Source organism: Hyla sarda, chromosome 2, assembly GCF_029499605.1.
Source record: "Hyla sarda isolate aHylSar1 chromosome 2, aHylSar1.hap1, whole genome shotgun sequence".
NCBI lineage: Eukaryota > Metazoa > Chordata > Amphibia > Anura > Hylidae > Hyla > Hyla sarda.
In genome coordinates this window covers 52,451,648-52,465,584 of record NC_079190.1, presented here as the reverse complement: position 1 = coordinate 52,465,584, position 13,937 = coordinate 52,451,648, and the positions used below count along the sequence as shown (strand labels likewise).

The 13,937-nt window shown below is 43.9% G+C and overlaps 1 protein-coding gene across 2 annotated transcripts in view; it reads right to left on the bottom strand.

The window, feature by feature from the left end:
• CDK8 (cyclin dependent kinase 8) overlaps positions 1–13,937 on the bottom strand; it is a 91,172-nt gene that overhangs the window by 52,809 nt on the left and 24,426 nt on the right. The window contains exons 1-3 of one of the 2 annotated variants that reach the window (XM_056561795.1): positions 10,329–10,364; positions 10,130–10,240; positions 3,344–3,484 (exon numbers count right to left, since the gene is read on the bottom strand). In XM_056561795.1, the coding sequence (XP_056417770.1) occupies positions 3,344–3,421 (78 nt within the window). In that variant the 5' untranslated portion in view covers positions 3,422–3,484; positions 10,130–10,240; positions 10,329–10,364. Of the gene's footprint in view, positions 1–3,343; positions 3,485–10,129; positions 10,241–10,328; positions 10,365–13,937 lie in introns of those variants that run through there. The other variant, XM_056561794.1, reaches the window with a different exon arrangement.

Genomic DNA, 13,937 nt, shown 5'->3' with positions numbered 1-13,937 from the left:
CCTTAAGGATCCTAGCAATTTTCAGTGTAGGACTCGGCCATTTTTTGCACATCTGACCACTGTCACTTTAAGCATTAATAACTCTGGAATGCTTTTACCTTTCATTCTGATTCAGAGATTGTTTTTTCGTGACATATTCTACTTTATGTTAGTGGTAAAATTTTGTTGATACTTCTTGGTGAAAAATTCCAAAATTTGATGAAAAAAAAAAATAGAAAATTTAGCAATTTTTTTTTACTTTGATGCTCTCTGCTTATAAGGAACATTAATATTTCAAATAAATTATATATTGATTCACATATAAAATATGTCGACTTTATGTTGGTATCATAAAGTTGACATGTTTTTACTTTTGGAAGACATCAGAGGGCTTCAAAGTATAGCAGCAATTTTCCAATTTTTCACAAAATTTTCAAAATTGAAATTTTTCAGGGACCAGTTCAGGTTTGAAGTGAATTTGAAGGGCCTTCATATTAGAAATGCCCCAAAAATTACCCCATTATAAAAACTGCACCCCCCAAAGTATCCAAAATGACATTCAAAAGATTTGTTAACCCTTTAGGTGTTTCACAGGAATAGCAGCAAATTGAAGGAGAAAATTCAAAATCTTCATTTTTTACACTGGCATGGTTTTGTAGACCCAGTTTTGGGATTTTTACAAGGGGTAAAAGGAGAGAAATCTTCCTAAAATGTTTAACCCAATTTCTCTCGAGTAAGGAAATACCTCATATGTGTATGTCAAGTGCTCTGTGGGTGCACTAGAGGGCTCAGAAGGGAAGGAGCGACAGTGGGATTTTGGAGAGTGAGTTTTCCTGAAGTTGTTTTTGGGGAGGCATGTCACATTTAAGCCCCCCCCCTATGGTGCCAGAACAGCAAAAAAAAAAAAAAAAAAAAAACACATGGCATACTATTTTGGAAAATACACCCCTCAAGGAACTTAACAAGGGGTACAGTGAGCCTTAACTCTCCACAGGTGTGACGACTTTTCGTTAAAGTTGGATGTGCAAATGTTTTTTCACTAAAATGCTAGTTTTCCCCCAAATTTTAAATTTTTACAAGGGGGTAATAAAAGATATGGGGGACATTTTCTCCTGAGTATGGAAATACCCCATGTGTGGACGTCAAGTGCCCTGCTGGCGCACTACAATGCTCAGAAGAGGAGTCACATTTGGAAAGCAAATTTTTCTGAAATGGTTTTTGGGGGCATGTCGCATTTAGGAAGCCCCTATGGTGCCAGAACAGAAAGAAAAAAAAAAAAAAAAAAAAAACACATGGCACAATATTTTGGAAACTACACCCCTCAAGGAACGTAACAAGGGGTACAGTGAGCCTTAACACCTCACAGGTGTTTGACTTTTTGTAAAAGTTGGATGTGTAAATGAAAAAAAATAAAAAAATTCTCACTAAAATGCTGGTTTTCCCCAAATTTAACATTTTTACCAGGGGATAATAGGAGAAAATGACCCCCATTTCTTCTGAGTATGGAAATACCCCATGTGTGGACGTCAAGTGCTCTGCTGAGCATTGTAGTGTGCCAGAAGAGAAGGAGCGCCATTGAGCTTTTGGAAAGAGAATTTGTTTGGAATGGAAGCCGGGGGCCATGTGCGTTTACAAAGCCCCCCGTGGTGCCAAAACAGTGGACCCCCCACATGTGACCCCATTTTGGAAACTACACCCCTCACAGAATTTAAGGGGTGCAGTGAGTATTTACACCCCACTGGCGTTTGACAGATCTTTGGAACAGTGGGCTGTGCAAATTTTCACGGACCACTGTTCCAAAAATCTGTCAGACACCTGTGGGGCGTAAATGCTCACTGTACCCCTAATTACATTACATGAGGGGTGTAGTTTCCAAAATGGGGTCACGTGGGGGTCCATTGTTCTGGCACCATGGGGCCTTTGTAAACACATGTGGTCTTCAATTCCTGACAAATTTTCTCTTCAAAAGCCCAATGGCGCTCCTCTTCTGAGCATTGTAGTGCACCCGTAGAGCACTTTACATCCACATATGGGGTATGTTCTTACTCATAAGAAATAGTGTTATACATTTTGGGGGGCTTTTTTCCCTATTTTCCCTTGTGAAAATGAAAAATTTAGGGTAACACCAGCATTTTAGTGAAAAAAAAAATGTTCTTCATTTTCCCATCCAACTTTAACGAAAATTTGTCAAACACCTGTGGGGTGTTAAGGCTCACTATCCCCTTGTTACGTTCCGCGAGGGGTGTAGTTTCCAAAATGGGGTCACATGAGGGTATTTATTTTTTTTGCGTTTATGTCAGAACTGCTGTAAAATCAGCCACCCCTGTGCAAATCCCCAATTTAGGCTTAAAAATGTACATAGTGCGCTCCCTCACTCCTGAGCCTTGTTGTGCGCCCGCAGAGCATTTTACACCCACATATGGGGCATTTCCATACTCAGCAGAAATTGTGTTACAAATTTTGGGGGTCTTTTTCCTTTTACAGCTTGTGAAAATAAAAAAGTATGGGGCAACATAAGCATGTTAATGTAAATTTGCCCCCCAAAATTTGTAGTGCAATTTCTACCGAGTATGGAAATAAAGGAAACTTACTGTAAACCCGCCCGTGTGAATGTGCCCTGTACATTCACATGGGGGGGGGGGGGCAAACCTCCAGCTGTTTCAAAACTACAATTCCCAGCATGTACAGACAGACCATGCATGCTGGGAGTTGTACTTTTGCAACAGCTGGGGCACACTGGTTGGAAAACCTTCAGTTAGGTTCTGTTACCTAACTCAGTATTTTCCAACCAGTGTGCCTCCAGCTGTTGCAAAACTACAACTCCCATCATGTACTGATCGCCGAAGGGCATGCTGGGAGATTTAGTTATGCAACAGCTGGAGATACGCAACTACAACTTCCAGCATGCTGAAACAGCTGTTTGGGCATGCTGGGATTTGCAGTTTTGCAACATCTGGAGGGCTACAGTTTAGAGAATGTGCTCTGGACAAGTAGGGAGACACCTAGTGGCAGCTTTCTTAAAACACAAATAAAACATAGAAGACTTCATTTTTTAAACAAAGTACAAGATTTTTTATTTACTATAAGGAGTGCAATAGCAAAAATTTATTTTAATGAGAGCGCTCATTTAAGTGCTCTCAAATGGTCCTAGGAATGTGTGTATGTATTCTTGTACTAAACACGACACCTATTGTGATGGGGTACTATGAGAATACGGGACTGTTCTCTGAAGATCTGCAAACAGGGGTAGGATCCCAAAAACAAACGGAAAATAGTGTGGACACTTACATCTAAGTTTTCATTTCGGATAGAAAAGACTTGACATTCAGAACTGTTAGCAATGCAGAGCCGCTGATCAACTTACCAAATCTCTATGCAATACCCAGTTGGCGTGCAGGTAGTGAATACCATCTAGAATCTGATACAGTAGTGACTTCACCATTCCTCGCGGTAACTGCACTGGTTTTTTGTTGGCTTTTGAAGCTCTGTGAAATTTGATTATGTGCTGAAAGAAGCAAAAACACATTTGGCAATGAGACGAGACATAGGAAGGGTTATTTCCATTCAGTTGTGCAGTCTCTTTACTTTCCTGGAAACTATTTGAATGAACTCCTGGCTGAAGGTCAGATCGAAAAGAATATAAAGGAAACCAAGACAAAACTTACATTGCTGTCTGGTGCAAAGAAAACAGACAAAAAGGAGCAAAATTAGAAAAGGTTGATCATAGATGAAGATAATATCCTCCATTGGGTCATTACAGGATTATTCTTTAGACAGCCTTATGTTTATAGCCCTTTACGTTAGGGATCGACCGATTATCGGTATGGCCGATATCATCGGCCGATAATCACGATTTTGGACATTATCGGTATCGGCAATTACCTTGTCTATAGCCCCCCGCACCCCAGCCCCCCCGCGACCGACGTCCCACCCCCACCCCCGACCCGCCGCATCGCCCCCCCCCCACCGTAGTGCTGGGCGGTATACCGATATGAATTTTTGCCCATACCGCTATACCGGTCGGGCCCCTCCCCCACCCTCCGAGTCAATAAAATTTTTTTTAAACTTACCCGTAATAGGGGTGGTCCGGGCCATCCATCCTTCCTGTAGTGTCCGGCGGCATTCAGGGTGGAGGGTGAACCGGTCCGGGCTGTCCTTCTCCGAGGGTCATCTTCTCCACTTCGGGCAGGCTCCGGCCTAGTACGCTGCATAGACGCCGCTACACCGTGACGTCAAGTGCGTCGCTGCGCACAGGAGTCACTGCGCAGCGGCGTCTATGCTGCGTTACTAGGCCGGAGCTTGCCCGGAGTGGAGAAGATGACCCCCGGAGAAGAAGAAGGACAGCCCGGACCGGTTCACCCTCCACCCGGAATGCCACCGGACACTACAGGAAGGATGGATGGCCCGGACCACCCTGACAGGTAGGGGGAGAGAAGCTGGTGGTGGCGGCGGCGGCCTATGGCACCGCAAAAGCAACTGCAGTGCATTGATTTAAAGCGCCCGCTTTAAATCAATGATCTGCAGCGATGTTGCGGGGGGATAAATAGCCGATAACTTATACCGATATTCCGGTATAAGTTATCGGCTATCGGCCGATTATCGGTGTCGGCCCTATAAAACAGATATCGGTCGATCCCTACTTTACGTGTCCTCGGCTGGATAATCTTGGTCTAAAATCTCCAGCATCGTCTTCACCGCTAGGCAGCATTTACTATTTGTGTAGGGAAAGTGGAAAATGTAGGGAAACCCAAGTACTGTGGAAAAAAAAATTGTAGGGAATTAAAACCCACAAAGAAACCTACACTCCACTCTTAGTAAATCAGGGCCATAGTGTCCGATCACAATAAATACAGGTTCTCACAATGACTGATTTAGCTAGCACACATGTAGCACCACCATGTAACAGAGAAGCAAAAGAAGAAGGTCTAGAGCAGTGGTCTTCAACTTGCAGACCTCCAGATGTTGCAAAACTACAACTCCCAGCATGCCCGGACAGCCGTTGGCTGTCCGGGCATGCTGGGAGTTGTAGTTTTGCAACATCTGGAGGTCCGCAGGTTGGAGACCACTGGTCTAGAGCAAGGAGAAACTAATGACTAGGACACAGATGAGGGGACACTAGTGATCATGACACATAAGTGGGGGCACTAATGGTTGACACAAGGGGAGATGAGGGGGACACTAATGACTGACAGGGAGGGATGAGGTGACATTAATGACTGATCATATGATGTCACGTTACACAACGTGCGGCATTATGGCTCCTAGATTCATAACAAATTTGTCAAGCTCTACTTTAAAGGGGTACTCCTCCCCCAGACATCTTATCCCCTATCCAAAAGGATAGGGGATAAGATGTCTGATCGTGGGGATTTCTCCTGCAGCACCACTGTCAGCTTCGCTCTGTGCCTGATTACTGGCAATGCATGGGCCGGAGGATTGAGACATCACGCCCCACCCCCTCAATGCAAGTCTATGGGAGGGGGCGTGATGGCCACCCCCCTCCAATACACTTGCATTGAGGGGGCAGGGTGTAACGTCACAAGGGAGTGGGGCGTGATGTCACGATCCTCCGGCCCCTGCATTGCCAGTCATCAGGCACAGAGCGAAGCTCTCTCCGTGCACCAGATGACAGGGGTGCTGCGGGAGAGATCTCGGGGGGGTCCCCAGCGTCGGGACCCCGGCGATCAGACACCATATCCCCTATCCTTTGGATAGGAGATAAGATGTCTACGGGTGGAATACCCCTTTAATGATTTTTATTGGTCTCTGCATAAACAGGGCCTCAATATAGAAAATTGTTGCTTATATTTTGTCACCACTTTAAGAAATAAGCCTGATACTAAAATTCTGAGCAATTTAAATACATGCTTAATAATATACTCCAGCATGAAAACAGGAACCTGGGGGAAGCCTAAGCAAATAGCTGAAATGCAGAGTTTATGAATCGGACACCTGATCGTGCACAAACACCAAAGAATGCATTTAGGAGGCAGAACCGGCAAAGTGAATCCACTCTACTTGTAGCGGAGGCCGATGAAAGGAGAAATGCTGGAACGGTGCCGGCTCTGAAGTGCACTTTCTAAATCCCTTTTCTAAGTCTCCAAGCCAGGGCCGGAAGCTTGGCCACTGCATCTGATACAGTAACAGTGGTTCAGTATACTTGGCTGAAAGAGGATGCCTGGCCCATTGAGTTCATACTATGGCCTGTTTCCTTATCTTTTCTTTGGTATGTTTATCCAGAGCAAAAGGAAAACAACTGACTGGAAAAAGCCAATGAACGCAGAGCCAAAAAGAGAGAAAAAGCCTTCCTACAACTAAATTGAGACGGCATCAGAATCTGGAATCCAAACAAAGACTGGGCACTGGTGTGACTCAATGCTGGGCTGGAGAAAGCATTGTGCGGACACCTGTAATTACACAACCAATAAACTAAGAGCTGTCAGTCATGTCACATACCTCTTAAAGGGGTACTCCTGTAGAAAAGTCATTTTTTTTAATCAACTGGTGCCAGAAAGTTAGCCAGATTTGTTAATTACTTCTATTAAAAAAATCTTAATCCTTCCAGTACTTTAGGGTCTGTATACTACAGAGGAAATGCTTTTTTTTTTGGATTTCTCTTCTGTCACGACCACAGTGCTCTCTACTGACATCTCTGTCCATTTTAGGAACTGTCCAGAGCATCATATGTTTGCTATGGAGATTTTCTCCTACTCTGGACAGTTCTTAAAATGGACAGCAGAGAGCACTGTGGTCGTGACATAAGAGAAATCCAAAAAGAAAACGTACAGCAGCTAATAAGTACTGGAAGGATTAAGATTTTTTTTAATAGAAGTAATTTACAAATCTACAATAATCAAAGAAAACGTAGGTGCACTCGCCACAGAGCTGAGACTGTCGCGTCTAGATGTCCGGTGTCGGGTAGCTGGGTCACGGCATAGGCGCTGGTATCGTGTGGTGCTCAGAGGCTACGCTGGCAGTTTTGCACGTAAGTGCATGCTTCTTCCAGAAAAAGCATGCACTTGCGTGCAAAATTTCCGCCATAGCCTCCGAGCGCTACCGGACATCTAGACGCGACAGTCTCAGCTCTGTGGTGAGTGCACCTACATTTTCTTTGATTATTGTAGTAAATGCCTTATATCTGTGTACGAGCACCCCGCAGGAGACTCTTAATGGAGGTCGCCAAGGACCTTGCTGTACACATCATTAGGTGATATAGTTTTCCCATGTTTGCTCTCCCTATATTTCTATCTTGGAATTTGGTATACTAATTTACAAATCTGTTTAATTTTCTGGCACCAGTTGATCTTAAAAAATAAATAAAAATAAATAAAAGTTTTTAACGGGAGCACCCCTTTAACGACGCAGGACGTAAATGTACGTCCTGGTGACGTGGTACTTAACGCACCAGGACATTTACGTCCTGCGCATAACCGCGGGCATCGGAGCGATGCCGGCATTATGCGTGGCAGGTCCCGGCTGTGGATCGCAGCCAGGGACCCGCCAGTAATGGCGGACAACCGCGATCCCGCGGCTGTTCACCATTAACCCCTCAGATGCCATGATCAATACAGATCATGGCATCTGCAGCATCGCGTTCACTTAACAGGATGATCGGATCGCCCGCAGCGCTGCCGCAGCGATCTGATCATCCTGCAGGGCAGACGGAGGTCCCCTCACCTGCCTCCGCTGTCTTCCGGGAGTCTTCTGCTCTGATCTGCCTTCCCGCAGACCAGAGCAGAAGATGACCGATAATGCTGATCAGTGCTGTGTCCTATACATAGCACTGAACAGCATTAGCAATCGAATGGTTGCTATAAATAGTCCCCTATGGGGACTATAAGAGTGTAAAAATAAAAGTAAAACAAGTTTTAAAAAAATGTGAAAAAACCCCTCCCCCAATAAAAAAAATAAGTTGTCCCATTTTCCCTATTTTACCCCCAAAAAGTGTATAAAAATTTTATATACATATTTAGTATCACCGTGTGCGTAAATATCCGAACTATTAAAATAAAATGTAAATGATCCCGTAGGGTGAACGGCGTGAACGTAAAAAAAAAAAAAAAAAAAAAGTCCGAAATAGCTGCTTTTTTTATAACATTTTATTCAAAAAAAATTAAAAATGTAATAAAAGTTTTGTATAAGCAAATATGGTATTAAATATAAGCGCAAAAAATAAGCCCTCATACCACCGCTTATACGGAAAAATGAAAAAGTTATAGGTCTTTAAAATAGGGGGATTTTAAACGTACTAATTTAGTTAAAAAGTTTGCGTTTTTTTTTAAGCGCAACAGTAATAGAAAAGTGTATAATCACGGGTATCATTTTTATCGTATTGACCCAGAGAATAAAGAACACACGTCATTTTTACCATAAATTGTACGGCGTGAAAACAAAACCTTCCAAAATTAGCAAAATTGTAGTTTTCTTTTTAATTTCCCCACACAAATAGTATTTTTTGGGTTGCGCCATACATTTTATGGTAAAGTGAGTGATGGCATTACAACGGACAACTGGTCGTGCAAAAAACAAGCCTCATACTAGTCTGTGGATGAAAATATAAAAGAGTTATGATTTTTTGAAGGTGAGGAGGAAAAAACGTAAACGTAAAAATAAAATTGTCTTAGTACTTAAGGTCCAAATGGGCTGAGTCCTCACTCCATTGGCTAGTGTGGAACTAAATGTTCTGACTGTCACGCCCCCTAATCCTCCTGTTTGTTGCAGCCGCTGGATCTGACACTCTATACTGTACGCTGTATCCCTACGCCCAGGCTGCAAAAAAGAAAACAAAATGAACTTTAACTCGCCTCCCGTTGGTCCAGTACCGGCCTCTTCTGCTTCCTGGGGACGGGAACGTATGACAGCCGTCAGCCTATCACCGGCCGCAGCGATGATCTGCCTCGGCCGGTGATAGGCTGAGTCCACAGTCATTTAAGAAGCCGGCTTCTTACATGACAGTGGGCTCAGCCCATCTCCGGCCGAGGCGGAGCATCGCTGCGGCCGGTGATAGGCTGACGGCTGTCAGATGTTCCCGTCCCCAGCGTAAGGCAGACATCGAAACATGCAATAGTTTATTTTGTTTACCTTTTGCAGCCTGGGCATAGGGATACAGCATACAGTATAGAGTGTCAGCGCCGGCGGCCGCAACAAACAGAAGGACGAGGAAGGCCTTGCTTGCGGGTGACATGTGAGGCGGAGGAAATACCGTTATATACCGTGGAACCGCCAAGAGTTACAAAAATACCATGATACACACATTTGGTCATACCGCCCAGCCCTAACCGTACGCACATACGGTTCTGTATATTTCAATACGGTTTTTCACCCGAACAAAAAAAAAAAAAAAAAAAAAAACACATGGTAGGCTACGGTTTTGGGTACGGAAAAAAAAACCTTACAGGTAGCAAAACGGATACAACCTGATGCATCTTTTGGCATACGGTTTTCAATGGAGAGTCAATGCATACATTTTTCTTCAATACGGTTCCGTACGTTTTTCAAATTGAAAACGTATACAGGAACTGTATTGCAAAAACGTGGTGTGAACTAGGGATCAACAGATATTGATTTTTTTAGGGCCGATACCGATAATATGTGAACGTTAAGGCCGATAGCCAATAATTTATACCGATATTCCAGTCATCGGCTATTTCTCCCCCTCTGATTATAAAACCGGGGATGGGGGAGGAAACGGGGGAGGAAACGGGGCAGCAACGGCGGCGGTCTCTGGCCGGAGCGGGGCATTATCGGCAAGGTAATTGTCGATACAGATAACGTCCAAAATCGTGAATATCGGCCTAACCGATAATCTTTCGATCCCTAGTGTGAACCCAGCCTTACCCCAAATAAAGACAAGGAGATCTAGTTCTTTTTATAGGGAAACTGTGCTTTTCAGGTAAAAATTGGCATAAAAAAAAAAAAAAAAAAAAACCACTGACTGAACATACCCCAATAACATCTAGTTCTATGGCAGTGCAGGCGTGGCCTATCGGACTTATCTAGGGAATCAGAACACTTGGCAAGAGGAACACATTTAATAAAACTAAACAAATTGGCAGATTAATTAGAGCCAGGTTTGGCAAATCGTACTGTAGATAAGTTCACCTTTACTAAATATCATAAAAGAAAAAAATTAAAAATTAAAAGATCTTACCCATAGGTCATGCTCTGCAAAGTCAAATAGAAGATACACCTTTCTGTCTGCATGGGAGAGGAACACTTTTTGTAGAGAAATAACATTTGGATGTTTCAGTTCCCGTAAAAGCTACAAATTAAAGAAACAAAATTAGTTCATATTAAACAAATCTGTAAAAGAAAATAATTAAACTCAATGGGGGGAGATTTATCAAAACCTTTGCCGAGGAAAGTTGCCCAGTTGCCCATAGCAACCAATCAGATTGCTTCTTTCATTTTGCAGAGGCCTGGTTAAAAATGAAAGCAGTGATCTGATTGGTTGCTATGGGCAACTAGACAACTTTTCCTCTACACAGGTTTTAATAAATCTGCCCCAATATCATACAAACTACACAAGATAGTTATTTTTAGCGGAATAGTCTGTAGGACATTTATCCTTACTATTTCTGATATGGGCCCCTATTCACGTGGCAGATTTTTTTTTTTTTAGCGCAATCTGGCAGGAAAATTCCGCTCACAAATTTTGTAGCAGCAGACCATTATTTTATTGGGATTCTGCTGTAACATGTACATAGCGGAAAGACCTGCTACGGAAAATTCCGAACTGAACTGTCAATTCTTTCTCAGGAACCAGCTTGGAAATGCATTACTGTTTATATGGCAGTGTTTTGCAACCAGTGTGCCTCCAGCTGTTGCAAAACTACAACTACCAGCATGCCCGGACAGCCGAAGGCTGTCCGGGCATGCTTGGAGTTGTAGTTTTGCAACAGCTGGAGGCACACTGGTAGCAAAACACTGCCTTATGGAGACTGCGTATTTTTGAGGTGTCCTTGCACCGGTTTATTGACACAGCGCCTGCTGCAGATAAAACGTACAGCCGGAAATTCTGCCATGTGAATGGGACCTATGGGGAAGATTTATCAAAAACTGTGCAGAGGAAAAATGGCCCAGTTGTCCATAGCAACCAGATTTTTTTTTTGTTAAAAATAAAAGAAGCGATCTGATTGGTTGCTATGGGCAACTTTTCCTCTGCACAGGTTTTGATAAATCTCCCCCTAAGGGTAAATTTACATGGGACAGAAATGCTGTGGAATTTACATGCAGATTTGCACAGGTAACATCTGCAGTGGATTACAGTATTTTTTTTGGGGAAAAAAATACGCAATTCAATGCAATGTCAGCAAAGAGTTTATAGCTTGGATCATTGTGAGCACGGCCATACCAAGTGTGTTTTTCTTTTACACTTGATGGAAAAAAAAGGTTTCTTTATTTCTGTGTATTTTTCTGTGTGTTACACTGACAGGCCGTGTACTTTACTTTCCTGGGGCCAATGTCAGACTCCCGGCTTCTGTGGTAACTATCGGTACGCCGCAATCTAGAGATGGTTATATGCCGATGCTGACAGAGGGACCTCTCTCGTTGCCATATCCTTTATATGTGGCATGTAAGAGGTTAAACTGCCAGGAATGGACTTCCCTACAGTCTTGTACTTTTTAGATTGAAAACAAAAAGAGTCTGCTGCACCGGAATATCACCCTGAATTTCTCCGGGCAGGCAGATTCTGTAGTGTGCATGGATGGGCCATAAGAGTTCATATTCAATGACAGCAAACAGATTTTAAAAACAGAAGAATTGAAACAATGTGCATTGGAAAATTGGAAAAAAATAATAATAATAAAAACATCCCTTTGATGGTCTGTTACAGGTCTATATACTGTTTTAAAGTGGCACTCCGCCCCTAGACATCTAGGGGATAAGATGTCTGATTGCAGGGGTCCTGGGACCCCCACGATCTATGTGCAGCACCCTGCGTTCGTTTAGAACGCTGGGTGCAGGCGAGGGTCGTGACGTCATGACCACGCCCCTCAATGGAAGTCTATGGGAGGGGGCGTGGCTTCCGCCACGCCCCCTCCTATAGACTTACATTGAGGGGGCGTGGTGTGACATCACGAGACCACCCACTCAGAGCGTTCAGAATTTTTTTTTCCGAACACTGGGGCAGCAGAGTACCCCTTTAACTCCAGGCCTGGTAGTAAACTAATATAAAGAGGAAACCTAGTGGAATCACCTTTCATTATAAAAGTTTTGAACCTTTTCACCTCTAAACGTTCTTCCCTGGCCGCGGCCATGGACTGAGCCACCTGGAGGACAGCCATTCACATGCATAAATATAATTTAAAATTTTAATCAAATATTAGTTTTGCCAAAACTTACAAGTGTGTTATTACAGAGAGGCGCACAACCTACTGCCCTGAAGAACGAAAATCTACAATGAAGAAGTGAAAACCACACAAGCTAAGCTGACGAAAACATAAAAGTACCAAGTAAAACCTCCAACATCCAGTTTACTGAATGAACTTTCTTTGATGTCCTCTCAATCACTACATCTAGCTGAAAATAAAGCAGCAGAAGTTGAATCCATAAATTGCTCTTACAAGGTACTGACAGCCTAAGGATAGGGGATATGATGCCTGATCGCGGGGGTCCCGCAGCTGGAGACCCCCGTGGTCTTACACACCGCACAGCTGTCACTCCCCCTCCCATAGGCTTGCATTGAGGGGGGCGGAGTGTGACGTCACACGGGGCGGAGCCTTGACGTCACAATGCTCCGGCCCCGTGATAGACAGTAATCAGACCCGGAGCGAACATGCTCCGGGGACTGATTTTAACGGGGTGTGGCGTGCAAGATCACGGGAATCCCCAGCGGTGCGACCCCCGCGATCAGGCATCTTATCCCCTATCCTTTGGATATGGAATAAGATGTCTAAGCGCTGGAGTACCCCTTTAATCCCTCCAGTACTGATCAGCTGCTGTATGCTCCAGAGTTGTTCTTTTTCTGTCCATGTCAGGAACTGTCCAGAGTAGGTGCAAATCCCCATAGAAAACCTAACCTGCTCTGGACAGCTCCTAAAATGGACAGAGGTGTCAGCAGAGAGCACTGTGGTCAGACAGAAAGGAAATTTTAAAAGAAAATAAGTTCCTGTGGAGCATACAGCAGCAGATAAGTACTGGAGAGATTAAGATTTTTAATACAAGTCATTTACAAATCTGTTTAACTTTCTGGCACCAGTAGATAAACAAACAAAACATTTTATATATTATATATTCTTTTTTTTCTTTCTAGTGGAGCACCCTTTTAAACGGGGTATTCTGCTTGGACCCCCTGCGATCTCCATGTCGGCCGTCGCTTCATGCGATAGTCGACACACACATTCCCTTTGAGACCTGGGGTCCCATGCAGGAGATCTCAGGGTGTCCCAGCGGTCGGAACCCCCACGATCTAAAACTTATCCCCTATGAGAAGGAATACATTTCTCTGCATGATGGTTCTGATTTAAGCCCATGATGCCAAGTTACTCTGTAAGATTACCTCCGTGCTCAGCTTTGTCCTATTTTATGGCACAGGATCCACACCCAGAAGTGAAAGTCTTAATTTTAGTGTTGTCTCTGACCTTTCCCAGCATTCCCTGTGGCCATAGACAATATGTCATAAGTCACATGATCTCCAGGAGGCATGGCTATGCTGCAGTGGGTGGATAGCATTACCTTAGAAAACACCTTCTGCCCTGCTATCCACCCATCCAATGCAGCATAACTGTTGAACTGAGTGGCGGGCCAGCATGCAGCTTGCTTCTCCAATCGAAGTGTACAGCAGAGTTTCCCAACCAGTGTGCCTCCAGCTGTTGCAAAACTACAACTCCCAGCATGCCCGGACAGCCTGTCCGTGCATGCTGGGAGTTGTAGTTTACCAACAGCTGGAGGCAGACTGGTTGGGAAACTCTGCTGTACAGCTTCCAGGCTTCTGCCTTGGATATTCATTTTAAGAG